Below are 23,027 nucleotides of genomic sequence, written 5' to 3'. Positions count from 1 at the left end.
TATTCTCAGTCAAATGAGGATTTAGTTTCTAATGACACATTTAGGTTAAATGAATTTGATATAAATGAAAATATTCAGTTTTCATTTTTTAAAGTCCCAATACCATATCAACGTTAACAATACGGATATTTGAATGTGCATTTTACCAATTGAGAGGTTTTTTTTGCTGAAACTGCTACTATTAAGACTGTGGCAGGGCTAGAGCGATCTACGTTGAACATTATTCCGTGCAATAGACATAAAACATTCAGACAGAGATTAATATCAATTACTTGACTAAATTATTTCCACCAGCTAATGTCAATTAAATACATTTTGTAAAATACTAATCCCTTATCACACCACAGCAAACTAACAATACTGCCAATAATACCAGAATACTCTTACAGTATGTTGTGGCTGGTAATGGAATATTATTGTTTATTAGTGATGGTCAAGTTTAAAAGTGATGAAAATATCTTTCTGTATTACAAATGAGAACACATTAATAAAAAACATTAATTAATACTACATACGTTTTGAGGGTTCCTGAGGTCATGAGTTCCGTAACCAGTACAATGCACTTCTTGCCGCGGAATACAGACTCCCAGGAGTCATAAAAGCGCACAATGTTTGGGTGTTGGAGCCCCTTCAGCATCTCTGCTTCTTCCTTGAAGCGCTGCTGCTCAGCCTTGGTCAGCTTGCGGTCCTGAGATAGGAGAGACAGGAATTTTGAGATCATGATGCTGTGGCAGCAATGAAATAAAGTCCCATAAATATTTGCATTGATTTGTAATATCATGAATGCAGTATATACAAGACCACAGGTACTCGAGCCTAAGCCTTTCATTTGGACCGTGAAACATCACCCGAATAATCAAACAATAGTTTTATAAAAAAAATTGCTCATGAATGGAGGAATAACATGGTACGTGGTTGGATAGATCAATAAGTCTGGGTACCTTTACTATTGAATTTATAAAAATAATATTTAATTTGTATTATTGTAATTTTACTTATATTAAGTTTGTATTAATATGTTTTACAATATCTAGTGAGAAAAAATATGTCCCTTAGAAGAATAGAGTTAAGGATCCCTGGTTTCCATTCTCTTCATGGACACATCTACTATTGAAGACACCTTGATGAAAATGCCTCTAGGTGGCAGTAGCAATACAGTGTAGCACCAGTACTGAGACAACTCCCTGAGTTTTTTTTATTCCAACACATTTGTACTGCATCTGCCACACATCACCATTATGGCCAACAGAGGATGTGACAGAAATCTAATTTGTTCACATGAGCAGCATTCCGACAGGAACAGAAGCAACAACTGACCAGTCACTGTGAAACACACCTATAGATTGTTTTGTAACATTATTTTAATGATTCATATGTGCCCAGTGAAGATGCACTGACGCTCTGTTCATCGCTTCAAAGATTTCACACTGTCTTTTTATTTTTTAAAATTTTGTAATCAAATATGCACCTGAATGCCATTAAAGGCCAAGTCACTTTTCTGCATGTCAAGTAAGAACAAGGGAACTGTGGTAATTAATGCGAGCACGCAGTGATAGAACTATAATACTGATGCTCCAAGACTGCTGACAAACAAAGCATTTTACAATGGAGCAAATACTGACAGACTGGCGGCACTATTTTTAGACATGTCACAAACAAATGTTATTGACTGCTTACTCCACCACGAGTACAAAATACGCCTTCAGGTCTTTGGTCTTTTGACCTTTGTTGACCTTGTGACTTGGGAAACATGGACATAATTCCATGGCTCTGCTTTTATATCAAAATATGTAAGAGGCAGAAAATTGTGTCACAAACAGTCCTCGTCACAACACAGGCTTTCCACTGATCAATTCCATTGATTCCTTCTGTTTCACAAAGCGCCAATAAAACAATAAATGTAGAAAAGATGTCTGAACTGATTGTCCTATAGGTCTCTCTGTAACACTCAGGACATCTTTGCATCTCTTCCATTGCATGTTTAATTTTTTCCTTTGCTCTCAAGGCTTGTTCGCTGTCCTTTTCTGGAAGTACTGGGAGAGACAAGTTCTCCACCCCTCCCCTCGTAACAGCTAAGAAGCGTCAACAGAATGGCTGCTCTTCGTTGTACTATTATGGCTAAGAATAAGTCGCATGCAGGTGGCCCACCGTCACAAGTTCATTCCTGTGACGCCTCAGGAACTACCGTAATGTTTGTGTAAACGCAGCTGAATACATTTACTGCTGCCTGGTTTTCCCCCCTATTTAATCACACGTATATATCATTTCGTCAGCAGTACGCACTCCTGTTTGGGTGTCCATTTTTGTGCCGTAACAGTCAAAAGCTTATCCATGATTCCTACTGTCTAACACAGCCTGATTACTACATCAGCATCTACAGTATCGTGTCTCTCTTGCTTGGCATCACTCTGTATTTGAGTCTGCACAGTTCACACAGAGTTCACAATAGAATCCCTTCTGTCTAGATTGACTTGCATAAAAATCTTCTCCATAGGGACAATTAAGGGAACATACTCGTCAAGTGTATCATTAAACCAGGGAACCTTGTCAAATACAAACTCTGACCAAAACCCAGCAGAGGAACTGTTATACACAGCGACACTGCGTTGATACATGTTAACACCTGTGTTGCAACACTTCATACATCAAAATCCTCATATGAAAATGATCATTCTCTTTCAAGGTCCCTATGAAATCTTTTTCCAAGTTCGGTTAAATTTTTTCCTATATTCCGTTTTAAGTTTTTAAATTCCATTTTATACCTTTTACACTTATTGTGCCACCAGAGTGTGTGCTTTTTAAATAATAAATACAACTTTATAAAATGTCCCTTCATCAACTGCAAAAATCCTGATATTTGGTGAAGCAATACATCAATGGACATTTTTTTCTGCATTTAAAACACTTGTGGTCTATAACATGGTGCTCTGGTCAAAATTATGCATAAAATATGTTTTACAGATCACCTTCAAGCCGCTTTTTCTCTTCTGAATGCACCGTTTTGTGGGCCGTCTTATTTACAGTATGAACCTAAGCCCTCCTCCAGGCCAAGCTCATTTCGACTGCGTCTCCACCCGGTCAACCATGTTGTAGTTTTTAGCGCTTCCATATCAAGTCTACTGGCAGATATAAGTTCGTACTATACGCTATACTTTTTATTAGAAATGGCAACAGCCGAGGATTTTTAGCACGCATGTGCATGTACGAGCCAGTGTACCCCACAACAAGAGAATAGAGTCTATGGATATTCACATTCATACAGGTCATTGTATTCTCAGGGTATTCAATCGATCTCAATTGAACAATTGGGTTTGTCTTAAGAGAAGAATCACCTCTCATCCAAGTAGGCTTCATCAGTTCATGCTCATATACTTGGATTGGTCAGATCTAGTCTTAGACTCAGACTCAGACTAGATCTAAACAATCTACTAAATCTATGAGAATGAACTGATGAAGCCTACCGGTACTTGAATTTATGAAGGTATCAATGAGTGCTTTCAGTACAAGAGCCCTATTCTACCGTTTTTGTACACGCTTGAAGTTACGCAGGGTTTTCTTATTCATATTCTCCCATGCGCGACCATGCAACAGGCCCACAATGTGTAAGTGAGGCACAAGTGCGTAAATTGTGAATAAAGGCGGGCTCATTAAAAATGAAGCGGACTTTGCCGTGATGCCTTTTTTGGCTGAGTGAAAATCATAAAACATGGAGTTTTCTTAATAATTGTGCATGAATGTCTTTGATATGAGGGGTCCTGCGGGATCTGGGTATACTGTATTAGCTATAACACTAGCAACTGTTTGCTTTGTCACCTGTAACACAAAAGCTAAAATAACAATGCTTTTTTTCAGATATCTTAGCGTACACTAATGTACACATTGAATTGGTTTTAGCATCTTTAATGTACAAAACTAATTCACATTCTTTCATCTTTAAGTATTTGGCCATCGGTGTGAAACATTTGGACACCCCTAGACTAGTCAAGGCACAGTCTTAAATTAACGAATCAAAATTAGATTAACTAGATTAAAGAAACGTATGATTGTACTTAAGTACCTGTAAACACAATTATTCAATAGTTTGACAGCCTTACTTGTGTATATCAACAAATTTTGTGTTTTCGACGGCAACATTGTTAAATTAAGGACACTTGTTACCTATGTCTAGCTTGTGTGCTATTGGGTGCTTAGCTGTTGTGTAGCTGTTAGCTCCTTGAAGCCTTGCACAAACGCTCTGCAAGACTGCTTGTATCGGACCGCTTATAACGCAGATACAAACAAATACTTGTTTTTATGTTGATATCAACCAAATATCAATATCGAATTGGGACAACTCTATTAAGTAGACTAATAAAATATCAGACATATATTAAGCATGTGTCTAACAAGTCCAATGGATGCTGGTCAGAATAGGTCAGTGCTTGGGCACTGAAACATCTATTTTGGAAGACATTGTATAAGGATCAGATGTCAGCAGACCAAAGGATACTTGTTGCTCTGTGTTTACATTGATATGGATTTGAAGAAAAGCTGTGCATTAGCAATAGTAAGATGATTATGGCAATTACAAAGAAAAGGAGCTTATTTTACGATTAATGTATTTGTCTGCCTGCATTGTGCAAGTAAGCATCCAGCGTTTTGTAATCAGAGGTGGCGGGTGGTTGGGATTAGATTACAGTAAACAACAACAGCTCACAGTAACAAGATAGATACCTGGAAAAGGGCCGGCCCACATGCCGGATTAGAACACCCGGCCAGTGGGCCAAGGTTACTAACTACAGCATTTGAACTCAGCATATAGGGCCAACATATTAAGTGGCTTCTTCCCTGACCCATGGTATCATACCCCTACAATCTGCTTTAGTGAATGGCATTCTTACTATCACTGTACTTTCATACTTGCCAACCTTGAGACCTCCGAATTCAGGAGATTGGGGGTGGGGGAGTATATTTATAGCTAGAATTCACTGAAATTAAAGTATTTGTTATATTTATTTATATATATATACAGGTATATATATATATATATATATATATATATATATATATATATATACTGTATATATAGTACAGTAAACAGTAATGAAAACACAGTTGTTCTACTAACTGTACTGTATTTGCTGCTTACTTTAAAAACAAAAAAACACTTACCTTTCACTATTTGAGTAGCTTTTGTTCTGCCATTTGAGTACTGGCGAACGATCTCTGAATCCGGGAACATATCCTTCACGGATTTGTTGAAAACATCCGCAAATGAGAATGGGATGTTGCTTGCAAGGTGGCCCATAGTACTGCGTTGCCGCCGACTTGTGCTTCTCTGACCGTTCATGAGTGACTATATCCATTCGGCCACCGTGTTATGGGTTATAGATAAATTTATGGATAACGGAGACATATATAATAGTCTCCTTTTCAGGGGAGAGGACGCTAAACGCAGCGCCTTTAAGGCACGCCCCCAATATTGTTTGTCCGGCTGGAAATTGCCGTAGTTTTGAAGCAATGCATGATGGGAATCCGGATGTTGTGTGCCGGCAGGAATAAACACACGCTGAGAAATAGTTCCATGCCTGCCTACTTTATGGGTTATAGATAAACCTACGGATAACGGAGACATATATAATAGTCTCCTTTTCAGGTGAGAGACGACGCTAAAGGCAGTGCCTTTAAGGCACGCCCCCAATATAGTTGTCAGGCTGGAAATTGGGAGATTTTCGGGAGAATGGTTGTCCCGGGAGATTTTCGGGAGAGGCACTGAAAATTCGGGAGAGTTGGCAAGTATGGTACTTTGCAACATTTATATAATCACAAACAAGGTGTGCAACTAATATATTAGTGAATATAGTAGTTATGGTAGTTAGGGCACCATGTCTGCAACCATGTCTGAAATATGTCCGTTTTCACTGTATTATAGTGACAGAAAGATACATGACATATGTGTATTTATTTAACATACTGTATATTTTTCAACAGCGCTAAGTGAAATAAAAATTGTTTTTCCATTATTCAAAAAGTTGTGGTTATCAAATGTTTTAGGAGCAATTGCAATAGTTTGCTGCACTGTGTGCGTGCAGCACTTTTTTAGAACGGGACAACATTTCTGCGTTGAAAGAAAATCACAGATAACTAGAATCAGTCATGCCCGCCCTGGGCTGGAAGCGGTTTATTTTATTTGGTTGTTTTTTTGTTTTTTTTTACATTGGAGCAGGTAAAAATAAGATAAGTACTCAAAACAAAGGCAAGTTGACTAGGATGATAGCAGAGTTGACATGTTAGTTAAAGTATAAAAACGGGACAAAAAAGGTGACGGAAACAAAATCCAATTATATTTAATTTTGTCTTGTCAAAGGTTGGCACAAATTCGGAAAATATCCTATCACAGCTCTTTAATGGCGTACATTAAAAGAGGGTTGAGGGTTAGTTATGATGAGAGCCAATCAGATGCTTTTCCTTTGCTAGATGAGGAAGTCATCGCCAAAACCAAAATGTGTGGCTTTAACATGTTCCACAATCCACATCGTAATGTGTGTAAACCTGGAAGATCAATCAATCAATCAATCTTTATTTATATAGCCCTAAATCACAAGTGTCTCAAAGGGCTGTACAAGCCACAACGACATCCTCGGTACAGAGCCCACATAAAGTGAAGAGGACACATTAAATTTTTACTGAAGCCATCAGCAGGCGAGTCATCGATCGAGACATCGACACAACTGTAAGTCAAACCTATTATTTGCTACTATCGGTGTTGTGGCAAAAACTGATTCCGTGCCAAAAATGTATTCCCACCGCTGCGCGGCGGCATCGAGTTCGTATAACGCTTTCGGGCTGTCTGTCCACAACTGATTACCATATGTAAGACAAACACTGGTTATTGTAAGGATATGTGTTTGAAAATGTTTAAGCCTTTATCATATCTAATAAATGACAGAGTTGGCCATTTCTATAGTATTATGGAGTTTGTAAAGGACTGTTATTGATCCGATGTTGATGTGCTATGACCTCTTTCTTGTTTAAAAGCTACATACAACAATAACTCCTCTTTGTTCATGCACATAACCAATATTAATCAAGTGTTTGGATGTATTCATTCAAGAGAGTTATACATATGATAATGAAGTACATTAGTGATGGGTCCGGCAACACCGATGCATCGGCGCATGCGTCGAGCTCATAGAGCGATACCCTGTGTCGGTGCGCGTATCGCTTTTAGAAAGTCACGTGACCGCTCATGAGCTGTTCTGGTCACGTGACCGCTCATGAACTGTATCGCACTGACGCCTGCGCGCCAAACTGTGTTTATTAGGAAGCGGCGCAATGCGTGTTGTTGACGAACATTGTTAGGGCCGCTTGTTGTCACTGTCACTCAAAGTTGCATTTCAAAATTACACAGAATAAATGTGTTTATTTTGTTTAGAATTCAGATGGGTTTGATTTGGTGCGCGGCATATATTGGCTGTGCGGCGCACGGTGTGCGCGGAGGACGCTTAAGCACTGCGCAATTGCGCAGGCGCGCATCTAGAGGGAACGTTGCTCACAGGGCACAGAGGAGGCGTCAGTGCGATACAGTTTGCGTATCGGTCACGTGACCAAAGCAGCTCACGATCGGTCACGTGACTTTCTAAAAGGGGTACTTGCACCGACACAGGGTTTCGCTCTATGAGCTCGACGCATGCGCCGATGCATTTGTGTTGCCGGACCCATCACTACTGTTACTAGAGAACGTACAGTAATGACGGCGTGGCGAAGTTGGTAGAGTGGCCGTGCCAGCAATCGGAGGGTTGCTGGTTACTGGGGTTCAATCCCCACCTTCTACCATCCTAGTCACGATACATGTTCACATTATTTGACTGTATCTAAAAAAGATACAAATATATTTTTATTTAAATGAAGATATGAAATAATCCTAAATGAAATACAATGACTTGGTTTATATTATTTTATATACTAGGTCATCAAATCAGTGTCAGTTGAGTCGGTCCATAGGTTGCCTGTAGGGATTTTTAATGTCCAGCAGATGTCAGTATTTAGTGACACAGTATCGACACAGTATCAATACAGTTTTGCAATGTGTCGAAACGCTTCATGAGGCCTCATCAACCCATCACTAAAGTACATACTGTACCGTGTACGTGTTAAAGTACTATGGCGTCACATTAGTGCCAAAAATCCAAGCGCATAAAAACTGTTATCGCGCGCTGATTCTCCACTTCGTGCGCGCGCGCGACACCCTTTTACGCGCTTGGTGCCTTTGTGCGCGCGCGCGGCGCCTTTGTGCGCGCGCGCGGTACCCTTCTGCGCGCGCGCCGTCTCGGTCTGTGCGCTGTCATGTTTCATTTTGGCACTATAGGGGCGGGTATGCTTAGACCGCCCCTTCTTTCATATGAGCCAATCAGAAGTATAGCAGGGCGGGTCATCGTCAATATGTATCAAGATTTACGGAGGAAGAAGTGGATGAAAAAAATGTTGGCTGAAAAAGAGGTAAGTTATTGAACTGGTTTGGAGTGATTGTAAGGGTACTATTACTAATAATAATAATAATACATTTTTATTTATAAAGCACTTTTCATACATTTAAAATGCAGCTCAAAGTGCTTTACATAGTTAAAAACAAAATGAGAAATAACACCCACACCCCATGAAGACAGTCAAACATGTACATAAAAATAAACAAACAACAACAACAACAATAATAACAACACAATGACAATAGCCAATCACAGGAACCCTCTGGACGTGGAGATCCAGAGGGCTCTTTGAGGAAACACTAGATGATAAAATAAATGGATTAAAAATAATTAAAATACATATCAGGTAAGAGTCCAAAAATAATATGAAATAAGATAAGATATAATCAAACATAAAAATAAACTACAATATGAAAAACTATAAAATAAAATAAAATACAATAAAAACTGAAATGTAAATATAATAAGACCATATAAAAATAGGCTAAGATATGATAAAACATAAAAATAAGCTAAGATACGATAAAACATAAAAATAACTAATACTAATAGAATAATCCTGCACATTGGGCCTAATATTTGTGTAGTAAAGTGGTTTTTGAATTCGAGCAATGTAATCTGAAAGATGTTTAAAATAACAACAATTAATGTTAATATTTTTAAAACAATATACTTCTCATAACATGAGTATCTGTGTGCATGAGAGAGTGTAAAGAAAAGCATTGCTATAGTTTCACTTCATCTGCCTTTTTTTACAACCTACTTGAAGTTGTATTTTTCTTTTTTTTTTTCCTTCTTTTTTTTTTCAAAGCCAATCAGAAAGAAGGGGCGGGTCTAAGCATGCCCGCCCCCAAAGTGCCAAAATGAAACATGACAGCGCACAGACCGAGACGGCGCGCGCGCAGAAAGGCACCGCGCGCGCGTACAAAGGCACCACGCGCGCGCAAAGTGGAGAATCAGCGCGCGATAACAGTTTTTATGCGCTTGGATTTTTGGCACTAATGTGACGCCATAAAGTACCCTTTAAAAAGCTGAAATCTACCCCAAACAACATCTTAGTGATTCAAAATAATATTTTGATATTGACACATCTCATCTGTGCATCTTCTAAGGTTATTCTAGTAATGTATGCACTTATGAGATGTGTCAACATCAAAATATTACTTTAAATCACTTTTTGGCAACCAAGAATACATTGATTTAATGAATACATCCAAACACTTCATTAATATGTATTATGTGCATGAAAAAATAATAGTTAACATTTTATGTAGCTTTTAAACAAGAAATAGGATTTAGTGTCGGCGCTACAGCAGTCCTTTACAATTAAAACCATAGAAATCGCCACCTCTCTAAGTTTTTGGACACAATAAAGGCTTAAATAATTTCAAACACATATCTTTACGAAACTACAAATATACTGTGAAGTAATCAGTTGAGGACAGACAAAGCCCCAACATTGCAGCTGTAACAAGCATGCATCCTTTTTTGGCAGAGCCCCCCCTGAAAAAAATGTATGAACCCCTTAAAAAAATTTGCAGCCGGGTCTGACTAGAATATGTAATTCTGGTCGGAATTGCGGATGAATGCCATATGTGCCGTACGCACAAGCCACCAATATGCTTGAGTGGAACTGAAATGTTTGAATGGTGAGGAGGAGTGGAGTGTGTGGATGTTGGAATGGTTTGAATCGGATGAGAAATGTGGGATATAAAGAGGTCTGTATATTTCCCATTTATTTTTCACTGGGTTCAGTGTCAGTTCATTTATTTATATAGCACATTTAAAAACAACCCCAGTTGTTGACCAAAGTGCTGTACAGACATCAGAAAAGGGGCACATAGTGTCACATTTACACTATGTAAAAGTTCCTTGTAATTCTTGGTAATCAAGGACATTGTAGAATCAAGAAAGACTTTGGCTTGAATGTCTAGGATGTTTGGGGTGTGGGGATGGTGGAACGGTTCAAAACGGATATATGAAATGTTGGAGTTGTGCAAATTCGAAAATTGCACAACTTTTCAATTGAAAATTTAATTTTTTTCAAACCTGGAATTCCAGGTAAAAGATGAAATTTTGGTAGTTAGCCGAACGTTTTGATACCTGAGCGGTTCCGATTGGATGAAAACTGGGGGTGCTGAAAGACTGAAAAAACCCCAGAAAAAATTACGGCATTAAAAGAATAATGATAATAAATTGATGAATTTGTGGTGTAGAACAACATGTGTGAATGCTTGGGCATTCACACAATTACTAAAGGTATTTTTTAAAATTAAAATCATCTTTCTTCAGACCAAGTAACTGGCAAGAATGCATATGCTTCAACTTGCTGAGCTGATTGGCCTTTAATTGACAATACGTTTGTTTAAAAATCGTTCAAGTTTTGTAGCCTTCCAAGTTTCCTTTTACTCTCTGGAACCATATGTCTGCAGTGTTGGTTTAACTGTCACCAGTAGCAACAGCAACATAATTCTCATTGATAATTTGCTTGCCCGAAGCCATCAAATGTGTCTGGTCAGCCTGCGTCGATCCATCTCATCTATCTGTAAAAAAATTGTGCACTTTTTTCATTCTAAATTTAGACTCATCAATACTATTGTGTGCCATTTTATGACCTTCCCACATGGTCTTTGGTGACCTGAATCAACCGATTCGACTCCTCTCAGTAGCTTTCTATTACTGATATTTTCCCTCTAAAGTGATAAAGAGCAGGGTGTCGCTCATTCTTGAATGCATGCAGTATGAAGCCTTTAGATAACATTTGTGTCAGAGCATTGTTTTGACAGCACGGGGTACAGATTACACTATTGCAAAACTAATCCACAACCTAATAGCCTTAAAGGGGCCTTTAGTGCCTTAGTCCTGTAACAGTGCTACTCTTATTAGTACACAGCTGAGTTGAGCTTGTCCAGTCTGGGACAACCGGGTTGAACCAGTCTGGTCTCTGCTTCCCCTGTTCTGCTGTCTGTGCAGAGTTTTTGTTCCAGCCTGACAGGCCCCCACTGTAATTAACACCATGGATCACCTCACATGTTCACTCACACAGACAAATAACATTGGGGATGAGAAAGTGAAAGAGATCGGCTGCTAGACACATACAGGGGCATATGTGGGCATAGTGTGCACACACAACTGTCATACAAAATACATCCACAGAGGAAGCCAGACAGGAAAATACATATGACTGAAGTGCAAGGGAATTTTATGGCTGTGCTTTTGGGTGTGGAATTCCCAGTGAGTGAGAAAATAAACAAAAGCAATGGTGTCTGCATTGGGAGCTTTAATTTCCCACTCTTTCATGCTGCGTTTGGACAGCTAATCCCCCGGCTTCCCTGTCTTTGTAGACATAGAAGATGAGCAAGGTGCTCCCATAGGACATGGCAGATGAGAAACTATCCTGTTTTTATAAATGGACTTCTTGAAGCATCAAGATGTGTCGTTAGTCATTATCAGATGTAACAGTGTCACTCACATTCTTTCAAATGTCACTGCACTGAAACTGCAAATGACTTAGATAATCAGGACTACATGGAATGGCTCATGTGACCAGAATGAATGTGCCACTCGATCCAACTATACTAAGCCTTGGTGTGCATGTGTGTGTGTGTGCATTATTGTCCTCTATGCATATGGTTGCTTAGTATGAGCTAGACAACTGCTCTCTGGGAGGGATGCCATAGTAATCCTCTATTTGGCTCATCAGTCTCCCACTCTGTCTCTATGCTTTCTCACACGCAGAGTCTTCGCCTCTTTCATCACTGTTGTGTCTCACACTCTCCATGTCTTTTATCGCAGACAACATACTCCCACTAGTGGAGAAAAATACATGCAGCTGGACAGTGATAGATCAGAATATATACTGTAGAATTCAGTTTCTAATGACTTTCATGGTAGAGGAATTGATGACCTCAAGTTAAACAGTAAACATTGAACTATTAAACAACTAACCACTGCATTAACTGTCTAACATTTCATTTTCTGCATTTATTTCAGTATTATTATCAACAAGACTACAAATATAAAGTAGTGTTTCCCATTCAATTGTTAATTTGAGGCAACCCGCAACGGGTAAATTCAGAACACCACAAATTGATTTGGCGAGACCTGTTAAGAAATCACCAATTTTATGCACACCTATTCTTATTATGATAATGATTCTATTTCTTATTTTGAAATATTTGCCTTTGAAAGTGTCACTTCCGCTTACAGTTTTGCATATGTGGACCCAGTGCCATAGCTATATTGCAGTCTTGTGAGAAACACTGAGTAAGGCGTTGGTGATATGCAATATATATTTCACAGCCTCTTGCGATAACAATATATCAGGGCTGCAGGGATTAGTCGACAAAATCGACGTCCACCCGTTCATCATCCATTTTCTACCACTTGTCCCTCTCGGGGTCACAGGATTATAAAAATAGATCAACAAAGATTTGTTATTGTCGACTAGACACTTAATACAATTTTAATTGATAGACTACCAGCCACGTTCTAGTGTACACTTTAATTCATTTAGGTAAACAATTGCAGCTAAATACCAGTACTGAAAAAAAAACCTAAATGTCATGTTTACAGGACATGTTGTTGGTTGTTTTATTTTTCACTGTGGTTATTTACTTTGTGGAATAAAGTAAAATGATTGGTTTCTCAGTAAATTATGTTCCTTTTGTTAAAATAGAATTTACCATTAAAAGAATTTAAAAATAAGTTTAAATCCATTTGCGGGCTCAATGTCAATCTCAAACGTGCACAGCATATCAGAAGCAATAATCATTTGACTAGTCGAATAATAGAACAAATAATCGCTGATTTTTCGGCAATCAAAATAATCTTTGGTTGCAGCCCTACAATATATGTTAGAAAACATTATTTGCCGTTATGAATGATGATAGAACCATTTCTAAAGACGTAGGTTACAAAGTATCTTCCATTGACTGCTAAGGTATGCAGTAAGGTAGTCAATCATTCCATTTTTATTATTCTCTTTCTAGAATATGTATTTATCCATCCATCCATTTTCTACCGCTTGTCCCTTTTGGGGTTGCGGGGGGTGTTGGAGCCTATCTCAGCTGCATTTCTCAGCTTGCAATTTCCATGTTCATGGCTGGTTAGTCTCCTCCAGAAGCATATAGGCAAACGTAGATATGTTTTAAAGAACATGGTAATTTTTTTTTTTTTAACTAACATGTTAACTGCATATTACACTTCTACTGTAATTGATAGGAGCACTGATCAACATTATTGCTATGATATTCTTCTTAATGATGGGGCAGGCGGGAGCAAGGAATAAGTTTGCTGTTAATTCATATGAAGTACATTGATTCATTCCTGATCTGCGTTTGCCATGTGTCCATGCTTAGCTATTCCTCTTCCTCCAGTAAAAATGATAATTGTAAGAAATGCAGTTTATTTGCCGCTTTAGAGGTGATGATTAGTAACTTGGAGCAGCTTTGTACTGTACTTTAACCATGCTATCTAAAAAAAGTAGCTATTTCTGTGATAATGTTACATTACACTGATGATGCGTTGTAGTTTACTGCAGCTTGTCACTCTCAATTTTGTGAGACACAGCTAGGTTGCGTCATCAATAAACCATTATGGCGATATGGTGATGGAAATAGAATATCTATCGTAGACCAAATTTTTATAATTTCTATCGTATACCTTGCAATCCTACACTGAATATACAATTAAGAAGCAATTACTCTTTTACTATGAATTTCAGTGTTTCCCAAGTATTTATGTATTTGTGGCTGGCGTACAATAGATAGTGTAGTATCGTGGGGTATGCCTTGTAACTTCGCCTTAGGGATTCACACAAGTAGCTTTTGTTCAGATTTAAAGATGAAAATATCTTTACATAAACCTAGCAGGAACATATTTGTGACAGGTAGCTGAGTCAGTATATCAAAAAAGCATGTGTTTCTGAGGGGGCAAACTGTACAAAAAGATATCATGTGATAGCAACAGGAGGATTATGTCCAACCCAAACACATGACCGACTTGTCTCACACAAAGCCAACAGTCAAATCAGAGGGTATATTACAACACTGCTTTCTTTTGTAGTTTCCATTCTCCATCACAAGAACGTTTCACACGACATGTTGTATTAAACTCCATGTTTTCTATTACGCTCTAACAGTCTACTTTTATTTCCATTCCTTTTCCATCTCATGAATTATTACAATACACAAGCGGCAATGACGTGCCTTAAATATAATACTATGCTAATATAATATTTGACAGATCCAATTAAAAAAAACAGAGTGAATCCATCCCTTACATTTCTGAAGTTACAGTGCCACTGATGCACCAGCAAAGACCCTCAGGATGTTGGACTGAAATCCTGCTGATTGTTTTACGATGACCTGTACTAACACAGCAATGAGAGCCCACGGTTTTATAATTTATAACAGTCCAAGAAAAGACAGTGCCGCTCATTCTTTTCACCCTGAAGTGCAGTCTCAGAGGATGAATAACAGACAAAACTGTAGGGAAGAATGTAATTCTACACAATTAAAAAGGAATGATGGGATTAGCACTCCAAAGCACGTTAAAGATGGTATCAGATGTGATGTGCTTTGTACCAGCACAAAACAAAGTCATCAAAAGGAGACTACAGTGGCACCTAAACTTACAAGTAATTTGAGATACGTGTTGTCTCTCGGCATTTTAGTATGCTTTACTACTTGAGTTACAACCCTAGTCCGCTCCTGGTTGAAGTAGTAAAAGGCTGTGCTGTTTGAGCAACAAAGAGTTAATGGTATATTGTTACACCTTGCTGTCCCTTCCATTATAAAATAAGTTGATGAGCGCATTTGAGCGCCGCTCAGAGAACGACACAATCCTGCCCGCCAACCATTGGAACTGAAAAAGTTACAGTAGTGCAAAGGAGGACAACCAAAGCATCTCCACCGTTGCATGGTGAATCCACATCATACAAACTGTAACCACCACAAACTTCCAAACGGCTGATATTTATCGAAAACAATATTGATAAGCTGGAGATGCTGTGTTTGATGTGTTTCATTTCCTTCTGTTTACTACTTAATCAACAAACTGGCGGGTCGAGCATTACCTTTGGTACACAGACATAGATAGCGCTTGTTGTCAACTTTGACATCACTGGTCTCACTTAAATATCAGATTCTCAGTGTGTCTTTCTTTATTTCACAAAATGCAACGTTCCGTATAACTGGCTCAATCTCTGTGCCTTGTTGTCTTTTTTGGCAACATTTAAACAACCTTTCAACTCCACAACAGACGTCACTTCCCATCTTTGTCCCGGAAGTTCCACCCCCCAGTCAAGTCATTGGCTATAGAACCCGTAGGCGTCTGTGACGACACCGACTTGACTTGACTGGAGGAAAATAAATATATTTGACATGTGACATGTGTTTGGCTTTTTATTTTATTTAACATCTTTGAGGATATATGTTGTGTTTTAAAAATTAGAAAATACTGGAAGCATGTCACTCTTATAGAATGTGCTTTTTTAAATATTTGAAGATGAATGGCTGTTCTCATTTATTAGGTTACTGCTATTCTCATGGCATTTGACTGATCAGTTGTCTTAGAAGACGTTGGACCTCTCAGCTGAGTCTAAGTCTAGTCTAAGCGCCTGGTGCCAAGGTCCTAACTATTAATCCTTTAACATGAAGAAGAGTGTACGCACAGGAAGGAAGGCTTATTATGTTATTTTGTGGTGTGAAAAAGAAAGTGTCCATCAACAAATGTTAACCATAGAATCGAACCGTTCAAACACCGTATTAAATGTTATTGAATCGTTCATACACTAAATCGAATCGCATTGAATCGTTCCATTTGATAAATCAATCGTTTTTGAATCGCATCGTAACCCATGTATCGAAATGCAAATCGGATCGTCCATCACAAAGATATTTACAACTCTAGAAATGACTATAACCAAGCTATTGTAAGACCTTACACAGAGGAACTACTTTCCTGGCGCCGTGACACACAAAATAAGACATTTGAAAGGCAATTTAAAATAAATAAAGAATAGTGAACAACAGGCTGAATAAGTGTACGTTATACGACGCATAAATAACCAACTGAGAACGTGCCTGGTATGTTAACGTAACATATTATGGTAAGAGTCATTCAAATAACTATAACTTATAGAACATGCTATACGTTTACCAAACAATCTGTCACTCCTAATCGCTAAATCCGATAAAATGTTATATGTCTAGTCTCTTACGTGAATGAGCTAAATAATATTATTTGATATTTTACAGTAATGTGTTAATAATTTCACACATAAGTCGCTCCTGAGTATAAGTCACACCCCAGGCCAAACTATGAAAAAAACTGCGACTTATAGTCCGAAAAATACGGTAGTACTTAACCTAAAACTAATTTGTTAATACGACGCAAAAACATATATTCTGGTCAAGTACGGTCACAATGTGACTTTACTTAGATTTTTCAAGAGATGTTTTCAGTTTGCGTGCTTTTTTAAAAGTAAGTTAACTATTGGATTTTTCAGTGATAAATGTAAACATCTGCACTTCTACTACATAATCCGCAGCGTGGCTCGGGTAGTAGATCGGCTGCGCAAGCAACTTGAGGGTTCCTGGTTCGATCCCAGCTTTTGCCATCCTAGTCCCGTCCGATGTGTCTTTGGGCAAGACACTTCACCCTTGCTCTTGATGGGTCATTGTCAGCGCCTTGCATGGCAGCTCGCTCCATCAGTGTGTGAATATGAGTATGAATGGGTGAATGTGGAAATAGTGTCAAAGCGCTTTGAGTACCTTGAAGGCAGAAAAGCGCTATACAAGTATAATCCATAATTTCCCTGTTGTGGGATAAATAAAGGTAAGTCCTATCGTATCCTTTCCTACCACTGTATTTGACATTATAGTAGTGTGAAAACAAGAATTTACTGTACCTGAAGCTCACACCAAGCCACCTCTACCCAGGTCTCGGTGTCCAGGCCTTTGTACACAGTCTTGAAGGCTCCTCTGCCCAGTTCAATGTCAAACTTGAGGAACCTGCCTCCAGGAGAAGTGGCCACAGCCTTCATCTCGGCCTCCTCCTCCAGCTCACGGTCCCTCTCCTTCCCCTTTAAGTTGGGTGAGGAAGGAGGCCCCCCCCTGCCAAGCTCCTGGCCGCTGGGGCAGGATGGATTGTGGCCCAGGGCAGCGCAAGACACAGCCCCTTGCTGCGGGACATTAGTTGTGAAGACAGGGTCAAAGGAGCGCAGTTCCAGGTGGGGTGCGCTGTGGGGGGCTTCTGGCAGAACCACCTCATCCTCCTCCTCACAGATCTCAACACTCTTCCTAAAGAAGCGCTTCTCCCTCCTAAGACATTTCTGACCTGTGTCAACTGGCAGAGTGGGCGTTGAGAAGAAGACAGCTTTGACTGGGGCCACCATGCTCTCCTTACGAGTATCGTCTCCTCCTCCTCCTGCTCCATCTTTTCCTCCTGTCATTCTCTTCTCCTGAGGCCGGGATGGGAGGAAATCCGAGGGAGTGCTGTGTGTCCTGTCCCTCTGCCTGTTGGAACGACCCTCCTGGTCCAGGTCCTCCTCCCTCTGTCCATCTGGTTTCTCAGACGATTCCTCTGTGCCCGTGGGCTCTCCTGGATCTGTAGCCATGGAGAATGTCTTTTTTCACTCCTCCTAGACCTCCTCCACACCTTTTCTTCTCTGTCAGCCTCCGTCTCTCTCTCTTTGTTCACACTCGTTCCAGTGATCCTGGTCAGCCAGACGTCTTTCTTTCTGTCCTCCAGGTGTTTTATGAAGGTCAGCTGCAGGTCCAATTAGTGACCTTCTCCTACTTTCCTTTCTTTATTCTCAACACATTATGATTCCACATAAAACGAACTAAACCACAGGAGAAGAGCTTATGTTCGCCCTTTCTTTTGCAGCATCCTCTACATCTTCATCACAATCCATTTGATACCATCACGAAGCCAAATAAACAGCACGCATTCAAGACCTTATTAACACAGTAAAGCAGCAGTCTTTTCACACGCCTGCCGGGAGAGCCTCACTTCTTTTGGTCCCAACTGCTGAGTGAATATCTTCAAGAGAAGCCTGCAAGACAAAAGCAACACAATTCAGATATTTAGAGGCAAGAATGACGGTCTGTAATCATGCTGTAGCCTCATACCAACTCTTTCAATAAGCAAGTGGGAGAATGACGCACACACATAAATACAAACCCTTGTCTGTCAATTGCATTTCACATACATACATAATATACAGTATATTAATCTGGTTCATCAATGTTACTTGCAAACAACATAACACCAGTAGTCAACTTTCATGCCTTATAAAGGAACATCACTTTTTTTGGATGTTTGCCTATTGTTCACAATCATTATGAAAGATATGAAGACAAATAGATGTTTTTTTTAATACATTCAAACTTGTAAATAAACGTAAATAGAAGTCCGCTTACAATGGAGACAATGGAAAGTCCTCTATTCCGTCCATAAAACCCAATTAATAACCATCCAAAAATGGCCAACTATACTACATTTACTGTACATTTTGTGACTTGAATATTAACCAAGTTTTAGTGATATTGGTATTATAAGCGCTAAAGTAGACAAACTATATATAGCGGCACCGTGATCACTAACTTGTGTGGCTATGCTGACACCATCGACTGGTGAGGTGCTTCCTCACCTCAGTGCTCGTGAAAGTTTATTCTAATCTAGATCACAAATCATGCCTCTCATAGTAGAAGAACAAGGACGTGTTCCGACAAGTTGGTACACTTTGACAGGCAATTAAGACCCGGAAATGGCAAGAAAGACACAAAAAGACGCTAGGTCCCCCCCTTTCCTCGCGAGGATTATGAGTCATTCTGCGTCTAAACTGGAATATTGCAAGATTCTATCAGTCGGCATCCTAATGGCAGCAGACATTGTACAGTAAGTGATGTTTTATTTTATTTATTTATTATTGTTGGCTCTCATGACGTCTGCAGTGAGTAATAATCACTGATGATGTTGGGTGGGTGGGGGGGGAAGCAAACGTTTTTTAAATGAATGCGCTGCGTATGCTTAAAATGAGCGAAATAGGTAAATATTAAATGTTATTATATGTGCCTGTAACTACATTACATATATACATACAGCATGTTTATAAAACCTAAATGGAGTTGTTTGGATATTTTTTGAGGGTTTCTTAGGCAGAATAAAGCGACTCCCGTAGGCTCCGTTGTAAGCAGGCTTTTGATCGCATTTATTTACTATTTAGAATTCATAAAAAAAGAAAAACAAAAGTGTTCTTGTTACATAAACATTGTGAATTATTCCAAAAATGTGCAGTTCTCCTTTGAGTAGTATGCTGTGTAATCTTATTGTTGACTGACATTTAAAACCTGCTTGCGTGCTAGTGTTTACATGAGTGTACATTGTCATGACAGATGTCAATAGCTGCAAACTGTGAACGCATCTCTCATTAATACAAATGTGTACTGATTAGGACAAAGGGAGGTTACATATGTAATGCTGAAACAAAATGTTTAACTGTACATCAATAACTTGCTTTAACTTTTCCTATGTTTGAAATTAAATGTATTGAATAAAGACAATCATTAGGATTGGACACGATCATATGACAACTTAGTGTTAATTAGCAGCAAGAAACTGCTGTTAGTAAAACCTATCCTGACTATTAAATATGGATGACGAACTATGGACTAGTTCAGTATGAATAATTCATATGCAATGGGACCGACAAAGTGTACTGAAAGTGTAATGGTTGTGTGATTATATGGCGCTTTAGACTAGCCTCTTAGAGCTGCAGGAGAAACTAAACACGGATGGCATCCTGTGACATCGCAAACCACCAACAATGAGCAATGTTCAGAGCTCCCTAACAACCAATAATTGTTCCTGATAGTTTTTAAGTTGGACCTACAACTACCTTGGATTTTTTGTAAATACATATCAATTATGAAAATTCTATGTAAAAAAATGATATACAAAGACTGTAGACATATGTTTTACTCTGAAGTCACATTGTGGTCAAAATTGGGCTCTCATCACTACCAGCAGTTGCGAAAGAAAAATAACTTGACATGTTGAAGACAATGCTATTCAAGTCTGGGACTAGATATTCGGTAACGACCAAACAATTGTTTCAAAACAACCAACCAATGTTAAAAATACACTACCTGTCCAAAAACAACATTCCCTTACTGAAAACAAACGTAGGGATGATGTTTGATAAGAAATTATCGAGTTTGAGCCTATTATCGAATCCTCTTATCGAACCGATTCCTTATTGATTCTCTTATCGAGTCCAGATAGGTTGTTGTATATGGAAAAAAACACACAATACTTGGTTTAACAAAAGCTCACTTTTATTATATAAGAAAAAAATCTAATCTAATAAATAAATAAATATTGACTGTTACCCCCCTAAAAAAATAAAAAAAAATAAAAAAGTATTGACTGTTACCTAAAGTATATTAAGTGGGATTTTTCAGAAAAACAAATATATACAGTAACACAAAAACAATCTGTCGCTGTGATCACTATAAGTGTATAAATAATAATATAGTGTTAAATAAAATCAGTCCCTTGGGCACAAAACTGAAAATAATACAGCTCTCCAAAAAGTGCACTTCGTCTGCTATTGGAACATACTAACTACAGCTATTACTCAGGAAAAGGCTCAACAGGACTCAGCTGGACCTGCAGAACTTGCTGACACGGAGCCTGGCCTTGCTGACCAAGGACTGACAGCAGTGTCCGCGTCACTTGCTGTTGAGAGACTGTCTAGACCTAAGAGACATGTTCAGCCACCTAAGAGGCTGATTGAAAGTTGTTAAGAACTCTTAGTTTTTCTCGAGTTGTTTAAAAAAAAAGAAAAAAAAAAGGGTTGACATAACTGTTTGTTATGATGCTTTGACATTTTTGCACTTTATTTCTTTATTGAAAGACAATTCTATGAAGAGAAAAGTTGTTTGCAAATGTGGTTACAATGCTAAAAAATGAAAAGTTAAAGCTAAAAAAAGAAATACACTTTATTGAGTTAACATTATTTCTTTATAGGGGGAAAGATGTGATGTTATGAGCTAGGGAATATAACAACTACACTACCCAGCATATAACGGGAGTGACGAGCATGCGCGGTAGCCCCGAAAAGTGTTGTTGCATGTCGTCACCCGGCAGCTAAGAATGAAGTTATGAGCACGCTGTGAAAGTAAACGTCAAGAACTCAGCCAACACGCCTCGTCTGCAATATTTCTAATTAGACAGACAACACATATACAGTGTGATTTTGTTTTGTTTACAAGGAAAGTACAGTATATGTATGTGCTGCGGTTGCTTTAAGAACGTTGCGACAGCTGCCGTTAAGGAGGTGCGTTGCTAGCCTGGTTGCTATGTTTCCGGTTGGTCGTAAAAGTGTTCGTCATGTGTTTGTACCCTGCTCAAATCTCTCAGTAAAGTTATTCATTGGATTATACCTTTTGTTTTGAACTTTATTACACCTTGGAGCGCTTTTTCCGGTCCATTTTTTTCCTGCTTTCGCTATCTGCGCCTAATGACTGAGCTACGTGACGTCATTTCTTGTGATGTCCCACGGAGCATTTCTTGTCGGGACGGGATTCGTTCCCAGGGTTTCGAATAAAGAACCAACTCTTTTTCTTTACTAGAGTGGTCTAGATAATGGGTACCGGTTCTCAAAAAGGGATTTGAGTCCGAGGACTCGGTTCTTTTCTTATCGAACAACCGGGAAAACCGGTTTCGAGCATCATCCCTAAACAAACGTCTTTATTATATATTTTTTTCCATTTTGTGCTTTTAATTGAATGTTGTGCTTGTCTATGTTTTATAAACTACACATACAGTATGGCCTCAGTCTGCTTTGCAAGCAATGGATCATCTTGGTTGGCACTTGCTGGCTTTGTAGTTCAATGTGAGTGTGGTAATGTCTTCCGCTTCGATCACATAGGTAGGTCCTTTCAGGACACCAGATTACAAAATGCCCTTGATGGGACAAAGCCTCAAATGAGATTCATCGTCAAAACCATTTATTTCAATTTAATTTGCTCTTGCTAATTTTTGTACCACCCATGTGTGGCCTGAGTCAATATTCACACTCGATAATAGAAGCGTGACCTCCTGGAGAGCAACATGTTAATGCACGCTGTACAAATGCAATGTGGCTGTCAGCGAGTGTATTGACGCAGTAAGTGGAAAGTAAAGAGACTAGAGAGCATAGTCTGGGCCAGTTTATTAACTCACGTGTACTTCTCAACACATATTACTTTACGACCAAACATGTGGGTCATGCGCTATGAGGCACCCCTGTATCAGGTTCCAGAAGTTTGAGGCCATGAAGCATCTACAAGGGTCACATTCATATCTGTCATTTAAATACACGGTTGGCCTCCAGAAGGGAACAGTAAATCCAAACTTTTTCGCCAATGAAAGACCAAAGCCTTCAGCACTTTGCATCTCTCTTCAAAGCAAACAGAGGTAAATTGCAAGCTATTAGCTGTCAATCAAATGCCAAAAACAATGAGGACCAGATGCCTTAAGGATTCAGAAGAGCAAGGAGGACTTCCA

The 23,027-nt window shown here is 38.9% G+C and overlaps 1 protein-coding gene across 6 annotated transcripts in view; it reads right to left on the bottom strand.

Moving 5' to 3' along the window:
• The window catches only part of wnk3 (WNK lysine deficient protein kinase 3), a 113,327-nt gene that overhangs the window by 45,212 nt on the left and 45,088 nt on the right, over positions 1-23,027 (bottom strand). For all 6 annotated transcript variants that reach the window (XM_062053045.1, XM_062053046.1, XM_062053048.1 and 3 more), the window contains exons 2-3: positions 17,380-18,528; positions 516-688 (exon numbers count right to left, since the gene is read on the bottom strand). In XM_062053045.1, the coding sequence (XP_061909029.1) occupies positions 516-688; positions 17,380-18,087 (881 nt within the window). In that variant the 5' untranslated portion in view covers positions 18,088-18,528. The remainder of the gene's footprint in view (positions 1-515; positions 689-17,379; positions 18,529-23,027) is intronic.

This window comes from Entelurus aequoreus, linkage group LG07 (assembly GCF_033978785.1).
Source record: "Entelurus aequoreus isolate RoL-2023_Sb linkage group LG07, RoL_Eaeq_v1.1, whole genome shotgun sequence".
NCBI classification, from domain to species: Eukaryota; Metazoa; Chordata; class Actinopteri; order Syngnathiformes; family Syngnathidae; genus Entelurus; species Entelurus aequoreus.
Note: the sequence above shows the minus strand (reverse complement) of the source record. Positions and strands in the feature narration are given on the sequence as shown.